Genomic DNA, 20839 nt, shown 5'->3' with positions numbered 1-20839 from the left:
CTGTGAGGGGCCTCATACGGCCATTTAAGGTTGCTGCACCTGAAGGAGACCAGGATCTTGTGTGAAGAAGCAGCCCCCGCTGCTGTAATTCAGTGCTGGGAGGATTGCAGCATGCGGGAGTGTCCCACGCTGGAGCAGCTCCGGAAGGGCTGCAGCCGTGGGAGGGACTCCAGTTGGAGAAAGTTGGTGACCCATGACGGAGCAGTGTAGGGAAACACTGTGGCATGTGGGAGGGACTCATGTCAGAGAAAGTTTGTGGAGAACTGCCTCCAGTGAGAGGGGGACCACACTGGAGCAGGGAGAAGACGTTCCAGAAGTTCCTTTCCCCCCACCAAAGATGGAAGGAGTGGCAGCACTGACTGCACCCCCCATTCCCTGCCCCTGCGCCTCTGGGGGGAGGAGGCAGAGATATTGGGAGCAGAGCTGAGCCCGGGAAGAAGGGAGTGGTGGGGGGAGGTGTTTCAAGATGTGGCAATGCTTCTCACTGTACTACTCTGTTAAGTGTTGTTGTTAGTGTCTGTAATAAATCTATGCTCTTTTTTCTTCCCCTAATGAGTCTGCCTTTTGCCCGGGACCGTAATGGGTGATTTATCCCTCCCTGTCCTATCTCGAATCTCAAGTCTTTGCTTATTTGCCCCTTCTCAGCACTGAGGGGAAGGGGGAAGTGAGCAGCTGTCTGGTGCTCAGTTGCCCTCTGAGCTCAGACCACAACAGTTGAATTTTAGGATAGATATTTACCTATAGTGAAAATACTAAATAATCATGATAGCAAAAATTGATCCAAAGGTGTATTTTATTTCTGGATTTTGCTCTGTACAAAAATTGTTGTCCAGGAAGTCAAGAGAGGAATTCTATCTTTCCAACTCATTGGTTAAGTTTAAGATGTATAGCTATTTTTCACATCTAGTCACTAAAAGTGTTAACGAGAAGCAAACAGAAAATCTGCGTAATGTCAGGTTCTATTCTGTGGACAAAGAACCCTGGAATGAGGCTAACTAGACATTTCTGAAAGTAGTCTAGATGTTAACATTCCTGCAACTGCCCTTACAAATAGTAAACTAAACTAAGCTACATCTGGAATAAGAAACAAGCTGGCAATGGTCTAAAAATTCTCATTTCCCTCCATTCTACAGCATGGAAAAGCAACTTTGCCACACACACTTGAAACACAAACAGAAATGAGAGGAATGAAGCCTACACAGCACACTAGAGCAAAGGAAGAAAAAATGTCATTCATAGCTGGTAGGAAATAAAGTTTAGAAAGATCCAAAGCAATTGATAACCAGGTTTCTTTTTAGTTCCCCTAGTTCCGTGATAATCTCTGTACAGAGGCAGTCTTTCCTTTGTAATCTACATCTAAAATCTCACATACAGTGGAGCTGTGTGTCAGTCACATTACTCTTACAGAACTCATGCAAATATTTTAAGAGAGAACATGAAGCACCTTCACTGTTCAGCCTGAACTTCTACTGTTACTAAGACAGCACTTTAACACACAGTCATAAAAGTAAGTTACAGTTTCCTACCCTCTGCGCCACCAGTTTTCTCGAGTTTAACTAGACATTTTCTAGGCATGAACCTCAGAGACAGTATCTATAGTCTTCAGAACCATTACAAGACCTACAGTTCTAAGGAAGAAAAAGAAGAGAGAAAAAGCCTCCTATAGCAGCAGAACAAGCACAGCTCTCCAAATATAGAAGCAGAGAGGTAAGAGCACAAAGTTGCTTTGGGATCCAGAGACACTGCTGGTGAGCCAGGACTCCGTGCCCTGCTTTACAAGCACACCCAGGAGCACTCTCCTTTCCAGCGGCACGGAGGAGGAAGATGAGGAGGAAAGCTCCAGATGGTACATGATTTTCAATCTAACGCAATCTCCAGAATGCAAGCCTATTCCCATCTGGCATGTTTTCCTTGTCACGTTTCACAGACACCCGCAAATTATTTCATGGACTCTTTGAGATCTAAAGTTCAGTAATCTCCTCCGCAAAACAATTTTCAGTGTGTGATTAGAGCTGTTAATGCCATTCATTCACAAATAACTAGTTAGACCGATTGATGATGACTAAACAAGGTGAGAACTAAGCCAAATCAGATGAGGCCACTTAGGGGCCGCTGCTGAAGCATGGATGGGGAAAAACAGCACCCTGAAAGCACATGAAAACTCTCTGATGTTAATCATTCTGTTTGGTGGGATATAAGGGTCATAAAACAGAACTAGTAGAAATGCCACCCAGAATAGCACATTGAAACAACGGACACTGAAACTCCTTGCTTTGTCCTGACATGAAAGCACAACACTTTCCAAAAATCAACACCCTCTGTTTTAAAGTTTAGTTAGATCAATTTAGTTGCTGTAGTTAAATCCTTCAGCAGCATTGGCAAGTGTCACTGTGCACAGCTAGCACAGCAAGAAGGAACCAAGAGGAGGATTGGCACTAGAGCATGAGGTCATGCAGAGCACTGAAGTAAGAGTGGCAATCCTACATTAGCTTAAGTTCCATAAAACACAGCAGAGTTCAATAGTGTAAATGCAGTGTTTTCTAATTCGACATTCAGTGTGATTTTGTGCACTCCAAGTCTCATCACTATCTATATCAAGAATTTCTGTTCTGATAGCTATATTTCACAGGTATGAGGCAACAGAGACAACGCTGGGGCATTTGACAATAGAGACAGATGAGAATTTTAGAACCTAAAATGGAATAGAAGAAAGACAAAATCATGGAATCAATTCATCATATGTTTCCACCAAGATAACCAGCAATTATATGGTAAACAGTGATAGTATTTAAATATTAGTATTTTTAGATGACGTTAAGCTTAACTTATGTTTTTCCAGTCATCTTTGAGAGCTAATACTCAACTCATACCAGTTAAAATTTTGCTCTACTAAAGATTAAATCTCTCAGCAACTTGTTCACAACAGAATAAGCAAGGAATACGTATCTTACTTGCTTACTGTAAGACACTTGGAATTTGTCTTGAACATATTTCTGTAGCAAAATAAAGTTTCCTCACTTGGCACCACAATCTTTAGCAACCCCTCCTTGTAATGCTTCATACCAGTCTTCATTACCCTCCTTATTGGCTTTAAACTTCCATTTTGTTTCCTTGTAGACCTTCATACAGAAATGATCACACCTCCTTATTACTTCTCACCCCATCAGTCACGTCCACCTCACCTTTTTCTGCATCTCCAAGTTACTAGTTTTGACATGCCTTTTACATGTGAAAATGCTTTTTATTTTAGTAGGCCTGGCACTTGTCATTCCTTTCATTTCCAGCTTAAAACCCGCAAACCCCTTATTTAACACTAAGAAGTTGTCAGCTAACAGTCAGTTTTGAGAGCTTTTACACTGAATTCTCAGAAATAAACACCCTGAAATAAATCATTAGCACAACCTGCACATTGACCACAGACACCTCAAAGATGAAGTCATGCTTTCACTAGCACCAGCAGAAGTATCAGAACTTATGTGTGGAGTGAACAGAATGAACCAGGCTGAATAGACATGCATTTCATCACTATCACCATCAACTGATCTTCAAACAATTTGCTATCCCATCCAGACTGCTACAGCTGCATGCTAAGTTTCAAAAAGAACCACTGGTCCACATCACAGGATGAGAATTGGATTATTTCATTTATATCAAGGAATTGAGTTAGACTCCTAGAAAGGTAAACAAATGAATTTTATATTCATAGGTAACAAATCAATTTGAATCATCCCACTGAGCATTGCAGGAACTATAAAGCCTCTTTAATTCACTTTGAGCATGCCATTACCATGCCAGCAAGTCCCTCCCTTCTGATAAATTACAGCCCAGTAAACACTATTGAATTCTGGAAGCAGTGGTTGCATCTATATTGAGCTGTAACTGGAAGTGACAGATCTCAGTTTCCTTGACTGTTCATACCACACGTTCTGAGGCTCCTCCTAAGGCAGGATACCCAAATACTGCTCCTCACAGGCCTCCAGAGCAGTTTGCTTGTCAGATCACTGAAGGCATTCCTAGTACGGCTCCAAATTCTGTTTCCCCCAGTGACATACCTTTCACTGTCAAGCAGCTTTCCACCGTAATAGTGAAATTCACAAGCACACAGGGCACAAGCTGTTTTTAAATCTATCAGTATGACCACACACTGCCTGGAGCAAACGGTGCCCTGCACAGTCTGCTACAGAGGCTGACATAGAAATAGTCACACAGGTCTGCACAGCACATGTCAGCCAAGGGATCGTGCCAAGTGCTGTGCTCCAACAGCTGGAGAGGAACAGCCGTACCTGGGCTAGGCTGTCTCACTGATGAGCAGCTCATAGGGAAGACGACCATGTTGGAAACACAACGGCTGCATCAGTACTACCCTCGGGTACTGCTATCCAAATAACATAAACATTTCTTCACTGACAGCTCATGCGCGTGCTTTAATTGTGCTGGTGGAGGCTGGTAAGGACAAAGTATCATGTGTTAGCTCTACTGGAACTAGATTATTAACCACTCTGCAAAGCATACTTCAAAATATAGCTATACTTCAGAAAGGCACCTAGAACAACAGTAGTTCTAAACTCAAGATAGCAGGTGGGTATCAGGACTTTACCCAGATGGAAGTTGCTTTACTTGTTGGAAGTGTAATTACAGGAAAAAAATCAGGTCTCAGGAACCTGCTCGGCATTTTGACAAACTGAGCAACAAAATGCGTACCACACAGTTTGTGAAGAAGTGTTGGCTCAAACACGTGTGACAAATAAAAATGGGAATTTTCTTAACTATTTCACATGGAATTGGAACTGACTACATCAGAGACCTGTACTTAACAGTTCAATAAAAATATTCAAGCAATAAAGACATGCTACTACAGTTAGGAAGCAGCTAATCAAAGACCAGGAACTAGTGTTTGTTAAGTGCTATTAGTTATTTCAGCATGACAACTTTTTTTATGAACAGGAATGATTTTCCTTACATGGTACCTGAGTGAACTGGTAGGGTTCAATGCATTTAAAACCTATGTATGAACCAGGAACTAGAAAAGCCACCCTCACCAACTCCTTTGCATAAATGCCAGAAAGATACTAAATGTAAGCAGCCAAGCCCTAGCGTTTCTGTATCCATTAACTAAACAGTGGCCAGAAGCAAGCACATTTATTAGCTACTTATAGAATACTTGCACTGCAGTCAGTTTTAAAGAAATCTGTATTTAAAAACATTTTACTCACGTATGCTAAACATGGTATACTCTTCCCAAATTGGAGCACTTAGGTGCTCACAAATGTCCTTCCAAAATACGCTTAACTGAAGCATCAAATACAAGTCCACGTAGCAGAAACTGCCATTTCCCACTCTCTAACATGTCTTGTGTTTAGAAACAGAATACTTACTATGATATATGACTGCTTAACCTAGTCAATAGAACTCCATGAGGAGGAATTACTAATACCATACTTAATTGCAAAAAAAATCTCAGTGTTTATAAGCAAATGAAGAAGAACGGTTCTTCGGGAAGAGGAACAGCATACATATAAGACAAGATGATTTAGAGCAAAATTTTGTATCTGCCAGTTGATGTTTAAAGAAGCAGTTTTAATCATTACTTAATCAGCTCTGTGTGAAGTTTGATCATGACCACTAATTTCCCAAACCTCTAACAAACAAGCATATTAGTTTATAAGCATACACTTGGTACCTGAATCCAGAATTCTTGTCTTTTTTCTAATGGCCTTCACTGAAGTGTCAGATGACATAAGCATGACTGTCAAGTTTCAATGAAGAACATGAACTACTACTGTGCCTCTCTGGTTAGGGATATTTCTTGTGCAATACAAGCTTCTCATAGAAGAACACTAGCTCCATTTTTCAAATGTGAAAGGTGAAATTTCACTTTGTGATCACAACCAGCAATACTAATCATAAACTATGTGCTATCATCAAGTTCTTAATAGCAGCACACAGTCATGTACTTTGCTGCAAAACTGGTATTCATATGAAACAGCATTCAATGATCTGGTGTGTCAAAAAACAGTTAACTTATCCACAGTTTGAAATCATCATTCTATCCCTCCCAATGTTCCTCTTCTACAATGAGGAAGCTAGCAGGACTTGTACAGGGTGAAGATAAAAGTCTGTATCTTAGTACTGGATAAATTCCATCTATATTCTTCCTGAAGGTCTTCAGAAAAGTGTTGTCATATGCAAGCTGCAGGATCATCAAGCCAGCAATTATTAGGGTCTAAACAGACCCATTAGGATTTCTCTAAAGCCACATAGGTCATCAAATCAAACCACTGTACCAGGTTCCCACTAAATAAATAGCATTTTCCAAGGTTGCAGAACTGTTTGGATGGTTGGATTTTGAAAAACCACTTTGAACTTGAACATGGTGATGACAGTTAATATTTTTCCTTGACAGAATGCTCCCACCAGGGTGTTCCAACTATTCTTTTCCAAATGATTCCAAAAATATATGCAACATCCTACATGTTGGTCCAAGTGACAACAAAGTCCTCTGAATCAGCAAAGTATTGAGTTTCACAAAAACAATATCCAGTGGCAGAATTAGCAAGACAAGACAACCAAGAATATGGAACAGAAGGTAACCTTTACGAGATCTAGACCCTATCTGTAAAGGCTGAGTTCATGCAAGTGATTTGAGGATTACCACATACATCTCTGAGCACTTAAGAGCAGTATTCGCTAAATCCAGGATTTAAGGTTGTTACTAACAAGCAGAAGAGAAGGACTCTTTAAACATACTTTCATTCTATGTAAACTTGTTCTTTGTAAAAACAATTAGGGAAGTAGCAGCTTGTTTTCCTTTGTCTAACAACTTCAGAATAGTATTAATTCTCAAATTCTGCTAACAATAAAAGTCATAGATGTTACTATAATGTTACTATAATGCCCTTCAATCCATCCCAGTAACAGAACTATTCCAGCTTTGCTCCAACCTGATTTTAAAAATTCATAAATAATGTGGACAAAAAGAGAGGGTTTTTTTAAAAATATGTACCTCACACTTAAGGTCACCAAATATGTAATTATCAGTAAAAATTATCTCAAATCTTGAGTGGCGCACTAAGATCTGTTGTAAAAGACATGGGCAGTATTTGCATTCAGATGTGAGGTAACTTAGGGGCATCTGGAGTTTATTGCTCATGTTTCACAGAAATCCCATCAAAATGGATCATTACCTGACTATTCGCTTCAGTGCCTGTGTCCTTTTCCAGAAAGTTTTCCAAAGATCCTGGGAGTTTTACTATTGTGTATAGCCAGACACGCTGCCACCTGAGTCGTGCAGTGCTTCTGAAGCACCAAGCCTACCTAGGACTCAAATCAGCAGGACACCACCTATTCCCAAGCACTGCCAACCACTTCCTTGTAGGAACCCAGTTCCCACTTACATCTAGATGCAGGGCTCTGGGTGCCTGGGTAGTAGGCTTGCTAAAGCAGACACAGGAAATCCTTCTATGTTTTGTAAAAAAAAAGAACAAATATTGATTTGGAAAGGACATATAGTTGTCTGTTGAAAAGGCACTCGGAAATCAGTATCTAGAAGCTGAAAGTAAGTTAATCCAAGAGAAAATGTTCCTATCTAATCGCAGGTTAACTCTTCTAGTCACACACAGCTCAGTGAAAAAAAAAAAAAAAACAAACCAGTGAATGCAAAAGCACAGATGTTCCAGCTTCAAAGTCAGTTGGCCAAGGAGCTGCTTAGGACCTCAGTTACTGCATGTAATGTTTTCACAACAGAGATACACAACATATATTACTCCATATGCTTATTTTTGTTGGCATGGAAAATACTTCATACCCTAAGCCCTGACATGGCTGCACACTCCACAGTAGCTCCTGTGTTGGAGAAAAAACACCGCATTCTCCAATAACAGACTGTACATTCTTTTAGATTTTTGTACAAACAAGCCAAGGCTAGCAGACTGCTGGAAGTGAATAGGCACAAGAAGTAGAATTACGAGAATACATGTCAAAGATGATTTATTTCACCAACACTTCGCTGTAAAGTGTTGACCATTTAAATCTCATTCTCCAGTTTGCAAAACTCAAGGAAGATCTCATTATACATCCTGTTACAAGAACAGCTTCAAGATTAACTACGGAATCAAGACTATAGCATAATAGTTACAAAATAAATCATTTAAAAGCATTTAAGAAGTGCAAATTCTAAAGCCTGGCAATATTACCTATTATGTTTTTTACTATGAAAGACACTATGGAACAGTGAAAAAAATGCCATTTTTCAGCAAGCTGAGACTCAACCTAGTGGACAGTCTCAAAAACCTTTCCAGACTTGAGCTTCAAAACCGAGGAGCAAACTCGGACAGGCATAGCTCTGAGTCTGGATCTTTTTAAACACTTCGCGCCAGAAAAAAAAGAGACACTGCTGTAGCAAAAGGTAGGTCTACCCCTATCTGTAATGATACTTCCCTTATGACAACCACTGTATTTGTAAAGCTGTGCAGTCAGCTAGGTTACAGCACTGATGTGGCTCACTTCACACGTTTGTGCTGCAGTAGACAACAGGAAAAACCAGCCCCTGCCTTCTGTTGCTCCCACTTTTTGGTGGCAAGCTCAGTGAAAACTTGATGATCAAGACATTGACAAAGAATACAGCCACAAAGATAGCTAGAACTGTGCCGGTGAATCATTTGCATGTATTTGGAAGAAGAAAGGCATGAGAGAAATTATGTATTTCAAGTTCTTCCCTCTTTGTTCAGGTAAAAGTCATTAGTCAAAACGAGTGATGAGAACTGCTGAAGTTACCTACCTTCCTATCTGTAGCTAAAAAAAACAATCAAAACCAAGATCATGACAAGATACTGGAAACGTCGGTATGTGGTTGAAATGGCAATTCAGCACCACCTATTCCATGTTCAAACAGTGTCTCCCTAGACTATTTTTTTTAATGATGACTGGCATTCACCACTACTTGCCACTAGAGAAGCGTGTCAGAATTCAGTGTGTTGCCAGAGGCATGTTTATGATGCAGTTCCAGAAAATCAATACAGTATTCAAACATAGCTCCATTACTTTGCAGAATGGAGCAGACAATATTAATACCACTACCAGGGCTCTGTGTAGATACAACAGAGTCCAACACTGCATAGTGCAAGGCCCAGGTGTAATACAACCACAGCCCTCTCCAGCTTCCTCTCCCCTCTAACATCCCTGTCCTGAACACAGTAGTAATTGTGATGGATCTCACACTGCTCAGCCTTGGAAAAAAAAAAAAAAAAAACGAAAATGCTCACAACAGAACGGGGAAAAGAAACCTACTATCAAAATTAGATCTAAAAGTATATTTTTCGTAATGCAGTGATTCCACACCCATTGCACCTTACTTTTAAGACTGAATACATCTGAAAAAGGAAGCATGTTCTTGCAAATATTTTTTACAGAAGGCTTTCACCTAAGTAGGACTTTAAAATACACATTTCAACCTCACATGATTTCCTTAAAAAAAAAAAAAAAAGAGAGATGGACTGAGTATTCCAATTTTTGTTTTTACTTTAAAAAATACAGAATACGTTGTCCCTCTGTTCATTGTTACAGTTTCCTGTTACCAAGACTATAACTACACACATGGGGAAGCCCAAGATTTTTCTTGAGTGCAGGACTGTCTCAGATACAAAGGGCACATTGTTAAAATACAAGAACACTTATTTCTGTGTGCGCATATAGACATATACTCATGTGAGCTCTGTTGCAGACAGAGACCTAATGAGGCTGAGACCACACCACAGTTGCTCCCTTTCTGAGGGCCTCTTACACTGTAACTTCTGGACTAGAAGAGACATCAGTTCTCAGTAATTACTTTAGGCCTCAACAGCTTCAAAATTAAAGATATCTAAAAGAGTAGAAGAATCAAGTTTCTAATCTGTTTGAAGTGTTTGCATTGTTTAGATGGTCACTGACCTGGAATACACTGGAAAACCATAGGCTCAGCTAAAATTATGTCCCAGGCACATATGCTAATGAGAAGCTACTAGTAAATTAGTGTTACATCACAAGATAATGCTCTTTCTTCTCTTTGTAATACACTAATGCATAGACATAGATTTGGAAAGCTGTGATTTAAAGGGTGATCAGCTAAGAGCTCTAAATCAAATTACAGTCTTAAAAGACAATCACAAAGAGTAAATGTTTTCCAACAAAATTCTGATAAGAATGATACCTGAATTCTACTTACTCCTTCTACTAACTAGCAGGCAAAAACACTCTAACGTCAGTTAGGTGTCACTGCCTCCCCAGATTAGAAGAGCTGGCCTGTTGCAATATTTCAAGCTATTGCAATCTCTATGGCTTTAAGACTCCGTATTTCCTCAAGTATTGGCTCGACATCTGATTATGGGTCCTGCAAAGATAATGGGTATCGGGGTAGAGCAAGCAGAGTTTAGGAGACAGAAATCACCAAGAACACACATGCAAGGCATTCATCTGATGTTTGCCTTGAGACACTGAGAATAATCTCAGCATGATAAATGTGAAGGATTTAAATGTTTATTTTCAGCAGAACTAAGAGTTCACCCAAACAGCTGGTCTATATAATCCTTATAATGCATGGAAATACTGAAATGGATCAGTTGCAAACTTAAGGCATTACAAATATCTTCACTAGATCAACAAGGAAATCATCCCCCCATGGTGTTTGGGACACTCATTTTTGTGTTGCCAGGCCAGAAGAACCGGTTTAGATGTCTCACGCCTATTTCACGGTCATAAAACTACTGTGGCAGAAGATAATATAAGCATGGTAGAGGTCTTCACACATTGCTGCCTGAGAAAGTATTTGATTAACCATTTCAAGCTGATTTACATACGTTCCATCTGTCTATGTATTTATACCTTACTATTTTTTTTTTCAGATAATCAAGTTTTGTGGGTGTTATCTATAAAAAGTGACGTTGATCTGTTTCTGTTTACGCTCTCCACACTGCTACAGAAGACAGCATAAACTACTTTGCTGCCACTGCTTTCACACAATTAAGCATCTCATTTTACCCCAAGACAGCAAGATGGCCAGGAATTGCAGTAACACTGAACTACTGCCAAGAAGCTGTACCTTCTGCTTTATTATCTGCAATATTTCTGTGTCAGAGGAGCACAGCTGATGGAACTGTTGCTAAGACAAAGTTTTGAGAAACCTATCATTAAGACTTGTGGGAGGGTAAAAGATGGGTTAAAGAACCTGAGTCAAGTCAAATTCAATGATCAATAATGCTTCTGGCTCCTAACAGCTTTATAGTTTTCATGGCTCATTACCCAGCTAGAGAAAGGAAACTGAAAAGTTTAAGGACAAGACCATGGTTTAGAAACACCTAAAAAAGTAAGTCAGCAGGCAGCAAACCAAAACCAACTTCCAATTTCTACAGCAAGATTTGTCTATCCTGTATGTTCAAACAGGATAGACTTTCACATATTTTTAGATTTTCAAGCTTCGAATGGGCTCTAAAAAAATTATTACACCCTACAGTTTAGAATGAGCATGATTTGTCAATTCTCCTACAACTCTATTATTCTCTTTTCAAAATAGGACGCTGCATCCTGAGTGCTTTAAAGAAATGTATTCGACTAACTCCCTATCCTTCCAAAAGGGTAAGAGCTAGGAGTGGATCAACCAGCAACAGACATTTTCTCAACTGCCAAAAATTAAAAATTTATTCCTAGGCAACTACAATGCTAATAAGTACATCCTAAAATACTTGTTTTCTACAATATTCTCCAGCCAGCGTAAGAACCCTAGTATTCTAATTCTGCCATCTCAAACTGACACATATCATAGCCACCTTTATGAAGATAACATACTAAACATAGTCCAACAAAAGCGAAGAAAAGTTTAAGTCTTTATAAAGACACTGATTAACGCAACACGATAGAGACAAGCACGTTTTACAGAAGTTTCTACCTTGTAATTCCTTATCATTCAGCAAGAGTGAAGGGAAAAGCTAGTAAAATAAATTTGGATACTTGTCCACAGCACAGAAGGCCATAAAGATAAGTAGTTATGGAGAGATTACCCATTAATAAACCCGGAGTTAATCCAAGAGATTAAGTTTAAGAGGACACCAAATTCTTACCCCTACCAGAATTCATGGGTGTGCAGCTTCCATACTGTGTTTAGCACAAAGTATATTCATTTCAGCCTAAGCAATGACTGCATCACAGTTCACAAATACAAACCTCTAACTTCCCTGACTCCAGGTAAAAGAAAAAGCTGTACCAGTGACCAGCAGAATACTGTGATCGTTTGCAGCTTTAACACAGAATTTACCTGGTCAATGTATCCAATAATCTAGACTACCAATATATATCCTGAGCATGTTTACTTAAGATCTATTTCTCGAAGATTTTTAATGTAATCAGACCTCTGCTCAAAGAAGACTGATTGCACAATACTGACAAATTCCATATTTCTCAATACTAGGAATACAAGAGAGACATGCTATGAACTAGGAGAGAACATACTAAGGTCATCTTATTTACACAAAAATCCATGTTTTCCTATTAAAGAATGGTATATTCTGTGTGATCAACCCAACAGAAGAGCCCGCACAAATAAATGGTTTTATCACTCAGCAGTGACTATTGATAAGAACTTGTCTTTATGCAACACAGATGAGGAACTAGGAGATAGGAGACAAAGTAGCAGGTAGTGCCACTATCAGACAAGCAAGAGAGGACATCCTATGTGCCTGGCCTATACAAGCCCCAGGACTTGACTTGTTTACCTTCTCCTGCGAGATGAGGGATGTGCACAGACGTACGGGATACAGCACTAAGAAGAGTGTCTCCTCAACTACTGCACCCTATGGACCATTCTCTAGTTTCAAATTTCTCAAAATAGATATTTAATAGCAGCATTGGCCCAGAGACCAGTCACCCACCGCTTGGTATCCACCACATTCACAGCACATAATTACCTGACTGGCCTGATGGTACTCAATGTGCCAAGCATGCTGAACTACAGCACCAGTACAATGAATTCCTCACTGTAACAAATGAGACTAAGGAAGCCACTCCTGGTCTGGCAAGTCAATTCCTCTCCCCCATCTCACATTTTCTGTCTTCTGACCACTGGAATAGGAAAACTCTCCACCAGCCAGGTACTACAAGCTCACTGTACAAGCTTATGTAGGCTAGCAGTACCCATTAAATACTGACTATAGTACACAGACCCTCGTGTGGTCAGGTACATGGATTATCAACCATTTTACAACTTGTTTCTAGAGCACTCAGTGTTAAGACCTTAGTAGAGTACCAGAAGACTATTTTTACAACTGCAGTGTTAAGTCCAGTATACCTCGGTCTAGAAATACTCTACAGGCAACTGCATTTAGATGCTAATACAAAACAGCTGCTGAATCAAGACCTCCACTCTGAACGCTAGCAAAGGTCTGATACTTAACCACAGACTCAGAGAGTTGGTGCTGGCCCCAGCTTGGATGTGCACACTCCCATTTAGAGAGTAAAGAGCTTACCAGCAACACACAGCTACATTTCTGGTTTTGTCTACTTTGCTAGAAGACGGTCTGCAAAGGAACTCTATATTGCAATACCCCAGTATGTGAAGAGTCTTCAAAATACTTGTCAGCAAGTTTTGTCTTCCTGACCTCAATGTGCCAAGATACTGCCCAAGTCATCACACCAACAACTTCAGTATTATTTCAACTCTCTCTACAGATATGGATTTGTACTGTTCATTAAGAAGCTATGACACCACAACACCAGCAGCACTGGAGTTGATGAAATAGGGGAGTCTTTTTTTGTTTTGTTTTCATCAGGTTTTTGTTTTCAGCAGTGCTCAGTGTAATTCTGAAGAAAGAACATTTACTCCTCTTCAACAGTTCTCTGTAATATGATACACTTAACTGACGTATCTACAAAAACAATACTGATTTTAAATAAATGAGAGGTTTTACATTATTTGGACGTTAAAAGCTACATAATTCTATGTATGCTTACAAGTTTTAAGAATATATCCTGAAAACATTATAGTATCATTTAGCCATTTGGCAGGTTTTTGAAACACATTACCACTTTCTTGAATATGTAGATAGCTGCAAGCTTGGGTTTATTCTGTTGGGGATTTATTTATTTTTTTAAATGGAAGAGATGACAACGGGAAAATAAAAGCTGGCCTATGATGTCATTCCTTCCTACACCTTGTACTATGAACCCCAGTGACTAGGACAGAACCAGGGATGCAGCCCACATCATCCTTGATCACTCCACATGCAAGGAGGTTAATTGACTGGAGAATTCCAAGTGTCTTTAACAGCTTGAAGAAAGAGACACTTTTAGCTTCCACATTAATACACCAATTTCACATTCCAGTTCCTGAATAACCAAAATACAAAGGACATGACTTGTAACTTCTGTACTCTGAACTATGTCATAAAGCCTCAGAAAACCATGAAAACGAGAAAACTTGTTAATGCATTAAAAGTCTACCTGCACCTTGCAGTTAGCCAAATCACTGCAGGTTTCTGTTGCTTTGGAACATGGATGAGTTTCCATTGTATGAGACAAACCCGGTAGTGGGGATTATTTTTTCATCTCACTATACAAATTATGAAGGATACAACCATGGAAAGTTTTCACTGGTACGTATGTCACTTTGTTATCTACTAATTTGGGTAAGATTCAGATTTGTTTTAAAAGCTTTCATTGCTTCTCATTCCCTTAAGACCTCAAGTGGATGTCCCAATTTACTAGGGGACCTGCTGTAAACCAGATTTCCTTAGAGCCTTCTTCACTTTCGTGGGCAATTCACACGTTGTTTCATATCCTCTGAAGACTCCAGAAGAGCTAAAATGAGCCTCCGCTGCTCTGAAGTTTCACCTTGCCACACTGCGCTTAAAGCAGTCGTTTTCAGGACTGACCATCCCTTAACGCCCCAGGGCAGGTCCTCACGGCGGGGGGGGGGATCCAGAAGCCGGGACGCCCCTTCCCGCGACCCGACGTGGCTACGGCGGAGGCAAACCTCTGCAGCCCGCGGTGCCCCTCTCGGAGCGCACCCCTCTTCTCTCACCGGGATGCTGATGCTCGCCGCCGACCGCAGCCGGGCTCACGCCCCTTGCGCCCCCCCACCCCCACCCCCCACCCACCCTACGCCCCCCAGCAAAGCGCCTCGCTGCCTCCGTGCGCATCCATCCGCGCCCGCGGGAACGGCAGCTGCTCCCCAACACACACACCCCCGCCACACACACACGCACACACACCCCCCCCCCGCCTCGGTACGCGCCCGGCTGCCCCCCGCGAGATCCTTACCCCATGGCGGCCGGCGGCGCCGGGCACCGGCGGTGCCGCGTCCCCGGGGCGCTCCTCGCCGCGCCGGCAGCCCCGCAGCCCCGTGGCGGCGGGCCGCTGCGCTGGGCTCGCCGCGCAGGCCCGGGGCGAAGCGGAGCGGGGAGGGAAGGCGGGGGGGCGGGGGGGGTTGCCGCGCCGCCGGCTCGCAGCTGCCGGGCCGCCCGCGCCCTAGGGAGCGCCCCCCGCGGGCCGGGCTCCCATGGCCGCCGGCCCCGCCGGGCGCCCGCAGGCAGCGGCTCCGGCCCCGGGGCGGGTGGTGGCGGCGGCTCCGGGGGCAGACGGGTCCCCTCCTGCGGGCGGGCGGGGAGGCGGTCGCCTTCTCGGCGAGGGGCTGGCGGCGGCTGCGGCGCTCCTCGCCGGGACGTGAGCGGCCGCCGAGGGCTCCGTGCGCCTCAGAGGCGGAGCGGGATGGGGCAGGCGGTGCGCGCAGGGCTCCACGCCGCCGCTCCCCCTAGCACCCCCGCCGGCAGCGCGGCGGGCAGCGATGCATTCTCCCGATGAGGCAGAGCGAGCCGCGACACCGGCGCTGGCATCGGGCTCCCGGCGTGCGGCGGCTAGCGGCGGGCTGCGGCCGCACGTCGCCCGCGGGCACCGGGGCGCCGCGCTCCCCCGCTCCGCCCGCCCGCCCACCCCCGGCTGCGGAGATACGGGGCGCCGCTCCTCCTTCCCGCGGCGGCGGCGGGTCCGCTCCTCGCCGTCACGCCTTCTTCTGCGGCGGCGAGCGGGCGGGCATCGTCTTGGGGCGCGGCGGGTCGGTCACTGCCGGCGGGCGGGCAGGAGGGGCCGCCGCCGACGAGCCCGCGCTCCTCTGCGGGCTCAGCCCCACCGGTGGGGCGGGAGGAGGGAGCGATCGCCGCGTCAGGCGGTGCCCGGCGCCCGCGAGCCGCTGCCTCTGCCCGCTCGCATCCCCCGCCTCCGCCTCACACCTCCGCCACCGCCCGCCCGTCCCCTCGCGGTGGGCAGGCGCAGCCGCCGCGCACAGCCCGCGCCTCCGTCCCGGGGGATGGAAGGGACGGGACGGGACGGGACGGGACGGGACGGGACGGGACGAGCCGAGCCGAGCCGGGCCGGGCTGGGCCCTACAGCCCCCCGCGCACGCCGCTGCCCGCGGCCACCCGTCTCCAGCTGCCGGCGGCACCCGCTCGCTCTGCCTCCATCCTCCGCCCGGGGAGCTTTAAATAGCACACGTCACCGCGCTCCCCTACGCACCGACGTCACGCACCGCTCCCGCCGCTGACGTCACCGGGGTGCGGGGGATGATGTCAGAGTGGTCCACGCCGCCGGAAGCTCTTCTATAATAGGGAATGGCGGCGGGGGGGGTGGGGGGAAAGGGCCGTGGGCTCGGCGCGGCGCGGCCGCCTCCGTGCACTTCCTCGGGGCGCTGGCGGCGTCCGGGCCGCCCCCTCCCGCCTCCCGCCCCCGCCGTGTCCACGGCAACGCCGCGGGTGGTGAGCCCCGCGGGTGGTGCGCCCCGCGGCTCCGGCAGCCGCGGGGGACAGGCGTGCGAGGAGCCCGCACCGGCGTGCGGCTGCGGCCGGTGCCCAGCGCCCCGCCCGGCGCGGGGAACGGCGGGGGCGCCGCGCTCCGGAGGCCGCCGGTCCACGGCCCGACACGCGTGCCCGCATCCCCCCCTGCTTTTTGCAAACGCTTCGAACCCGACAGCGATACCGGCTGCGCGGGAAGGAAACGCGGCAGCCATTCCGATACTGCACCCAAAAAAGCAGATTCCAGCACATTCGTGCTAGTACTACTGCAGTGAAAGAGCCAGCGCTGCGAGCTTGCCAGATCCTACTATTTTTGGCTCAGTCCTTCAATGGTGCCATGCAAACAGATAGCATGTGTTGCTGCTGCTAACTCAACAGAGTAGCCCAAGCTCCAGCACCACCTACTTCCCTTGCTGGGCACCTACCTCATCTTAGGTTCAGCAAGTCCATCGGCTCTCCAAGATTTCCTGAATTTCTAAACGTTTGGTGTAACTGCTCCTAGACAAGGCCAATGGCAGTGGGGTACCCCGGGGGGGAACATACATCCCAGCTCCTCCCTACTTCTAGGACTCGTTTCAATATTTTCGTAGTATTTTTCCTGCTTAAGCGATGTAGCTACCAGGGGCGTCTTAAACTATAATGAGTGTAAGAGGAGATGCCAGTAAGATACTAGATGTCAATCCCCACATAAAAATGGAAGAAAACACAAGTTTTACCAATGGGTGTTATGGCCTTGTAAAAGATGACAAAACCAACAATGGCATGATCACAACTGTAAACAGAAAGCTGTTTTTTCCTCTCAGAAAATCTCAGCTACCTGGGACCAAGTGTATCCCAGGAAGAATGAAAGACAGCAAAAAGACTTACCTAACAGTCTGATCTCCCCGGAGTAAGGACAGACGTTTTCAAAAGTTATTTTAATTCACACATGCATGTGTTTTACAGACCCTTGCTTCATTGTTCTGACTTATGAAAGTAATCAGCTATGGGAAGAGTGAGGATGACAAATTAAATATCAAGGGAAACCTTCTCCAAACAAAAACAAGCGTAAGAAACCTAGCATGAATCATTTGTAGCAGTAGCAGTGAGGCAGACTGACTCACATGGGAGAAAACAACAGCTTCCTCAGTTTCCCATTTCTCACACACTACCTTATAACCTAAAGAAAAGGCACTGAGCCATAAAAACTTTAGACTGAGTGGCAACAGTCTAAAGTTTGTTGTGGGCAATGCTCAGAACACACATAGTTATGATGCTGCTGCATTACTTCTGTGGACTGCCACTGACATTTCTTGGTTGGGTTTCATGTGCTAACTCCAAAACACACGAAGCTCTATGTATTTTCCACTAAAAGTCTTACCAGATGTACAGGCTTCTACCAGTAAAACTGTATGAGGTAGTCCACAGTGTTGGTGGGGGAAAGATGAAGATCCACAACAGTTTTCTGCCATATGATAAGCATGGTAAGAGTGAAAGAGACTATGATCAAAACCAGTGCAGACCAGGCAAGCGTAAATACCCCACCAGTCAGAAATGTATTCTTCGATGTCAAGTGGCCAGGAACCTAGATTCATTGGCTTCTAAAAGTCCCACATGACATTTTGCATGCAGTAACGGCAGGTCAAGAGCAAAGAAACTAAGGCCCTAAATCCACCTATGAGTAACTCTGTTGCATCAGTTTTGTTCTTTCAGCTCCAGTTCACACACTAATGCAAATGCTTGAGTATTTCATTATGTCCACAGTATTTTGTTTAGATATCACAGAGGTAGCTTCATCTGTCTCTGCCTTTCAACTTGTTCACGTGTTTGTCTTCCATGAAGTATGTTTTCCCAACTTATGGGTGCAAAGCCAGGAATCCCCGAGGCTGAAAATAAAAAATATCAAAGAAGTCAAACAGACCTCTTGGGGGAAAGAATTGTGTGTTCACTTGAGAATCAGAGGTAAGAATGGATTTGGGGGCAAAGAAACACTGCTCTCTCCAAAACAACCCCAAATGGGATACCATGAATTAAATGTATGTCATGTATTTCATGCTCCTCTGTAAGAAGAGTACCGCAACAAATAAGATCACGGGTGGGAGAACAGAGATGTAGGGACAAAGCTAGCATCTCTCCAAGTAAACCTTGTGGTTCATCTTTTTTTCTTCTTAATTCTTCATTTAAACAGTGTTCATTGATTATTACAGTTAATTGTAGAAGCTCCACATAATTGATTACTTCCCTTCCATAGTTATTGTTACTGTTCCTCCAGGTCTGACAGCTCTCTCTAAGCCTTAAGCTTTGTCTCAGTTACACTGTTCTACAATTTTTATCTGTTTCCAGGTTGATTTGGTCGAGTTAACATTATTTGCCTTGTGGAAAAAGCCTCTGTTTCTGCTCGCCAAGCTTACCAAAATCACTTCTCTGTCTTGCCATTCTCCAAATTAATGTATGATACAAAAACGTGGTGACTACATCAGCTAAGGCTGAACTCTACATGTAGGTACAAAGACAGCAAGCCAGACGATTAAATCATAGACATTAACAGGAGAAACAATACACAATCACCTTGTCTTGAAGACCAAAGTAATACAACATGGAGAAATTTAATAGTGATGACAAGAGGCTCAGCTCTAAACTGGTTGTTTTGGTTTTTTCCCCCTGCTATTTCAGAAGACTTCTTTGTCTAGAGCACTCTGGTGACGGCAGTCTTGAGCTATAGAGCATGCTGCCTGTTGGAAACTATCAGCAGGTCAGTGGCTGTTACTTTGCAAATGTACCAAGCAATACGACAATCAAACAAGAGATGGGTGGCTTCAGGCAGGGCAAAGCACAGGGTGGTGCAGGAGGAAGACTGTTCTTTGCTGCTCTGAAGGAGCATATTCCTGGTATGTATATTCATAGCCAACGATCGGGCTGCCAAACCTTGCTCTGACACCCTTGCCCTGAATGGTCAACCAGCTGGGACAACACCTGTGAGCTTGGCAGCAGCATCAATACCTCTGACAGGAGTGTTGGGTTGAACCTCCCAGTGGGATACTTGTAGATAGAAAAAAAAAACAGATGGCTGTGCTGTCTGCATCTCAAGCCTGCTGAGTATTGACATGACCACTGGCCTGCCCAAAGTCTTGGAAGAGCACAAGAACAGAGCTGGAAAAGCAAGAAGCACTGCAAGGGTCTGCATTTTGCCTAATCTTCCATGGTACCTCTGTTTTCTCCATGCAAAACCAGACCTGTACTGGTTGATTGCACATTGGTTAGGAGCTACCATTGCCACTGAAAAGACAAATGTGTTTGTAAGAGACAGGGAAATCCCATTTCACTGGATAAAGCACTGGAAAGATCTGAACTGCAATTCCTTGTTCAGCTCTAGTAAGCACACTCAGAAGAAATGAAGTCCAGCTGCACCAATACCAGAGAGGAACTCTGAGGATGTTTAGGGAACTTCAGAGCCATGACTTGAGAGAAGTTAAAATTGTCTTGCGTGGTTTATCAAAATAAAATCCAATATGATACACTATTATTATCTCCAAGTATTTTGGGTGAGGTTAACACAAGCAATGGATAAAAAAAGAGCTATTAAAAGGCAGATGAATAAATTAATATAAACTCACTATAAATATTTTTTTGTGGCACTCCAAAGGTGGTTGATCTTCAAAGAGCTGGTAGTTTCATGAGTAGCCATCCAAAATAAGGACTGGGTGCAAAAGAAACAATGACTGAAAAGTACCCACAGATGCCAGCGATGACTGTCCATGTGAGAGAGGTGAAGGTAGCTGGAAGGGTAGAGGCATCCTTCCCCCAGCAGCTCACAGACTGCAGACTCTGCTTCCTCCATGGCTCTGTGCTGGGGTACTACTGCTGCTCCCTGACATCAGCTGCCATTTGGTTTAATACCAGATGAGTGTTATCTCCAAAATTCCTAAGGAAACTGAGGATGTTTATTCCCTCTGAAGATGAGGGAGCCAGCACCTCACACTTCCCTCACTTCTCATCCATTGCTGCTATTTAGTGTCTTTTCCTTCCTCCTACTCATTTATGCCTTTTCCTTGCCCTCC

At 44.3% G+C, this 20839-nt stretch overlaps 1 protein-coding gene across 1 annotated transcript in view; it reads right to left on the bottom strand.

Moving 5' to 3' along the window:
* The window catches only part of HOMER1 (homer scaffold protein 1), a 108503-nt gene extending 92028 nt beyond the window's left edge, over positions 1–16475 (bottom strand). The window contains exon 1 of the mRNA XM_042804751.1: positions 15280–16475. Coding sequence (XP_042660685.1) covers positions 15280–15284 — 5 coding nt within the window. The 5' untranslated portion in view covers positions 15285–16475. The remainder of the gene's footprint in view (positions 1–15279) is intronic.
* Between the last annotated feature and the right edge of the window lie 4364 nt (positions 16476–20839).

This window comes from Tyto alba, unplaced genomic scaffold (genome assembly GCF_018691265.1).
Source record: "Tyto alba isolate M040663 unplaced genomic scaffold, T.alba_DEE_v4.0 Super-Scaffold_42, whole genome shotgun sequence".
NCBI lineage: Eukaryota > Metazoa > Chordata > Aves > Strigiformes > Tytonidae > Tyto > Tyto alba.
Note: the sequence above shows the minus strand (reverse complement) of the source record. Positions and strands in the feature narration are given on the sequence as shown.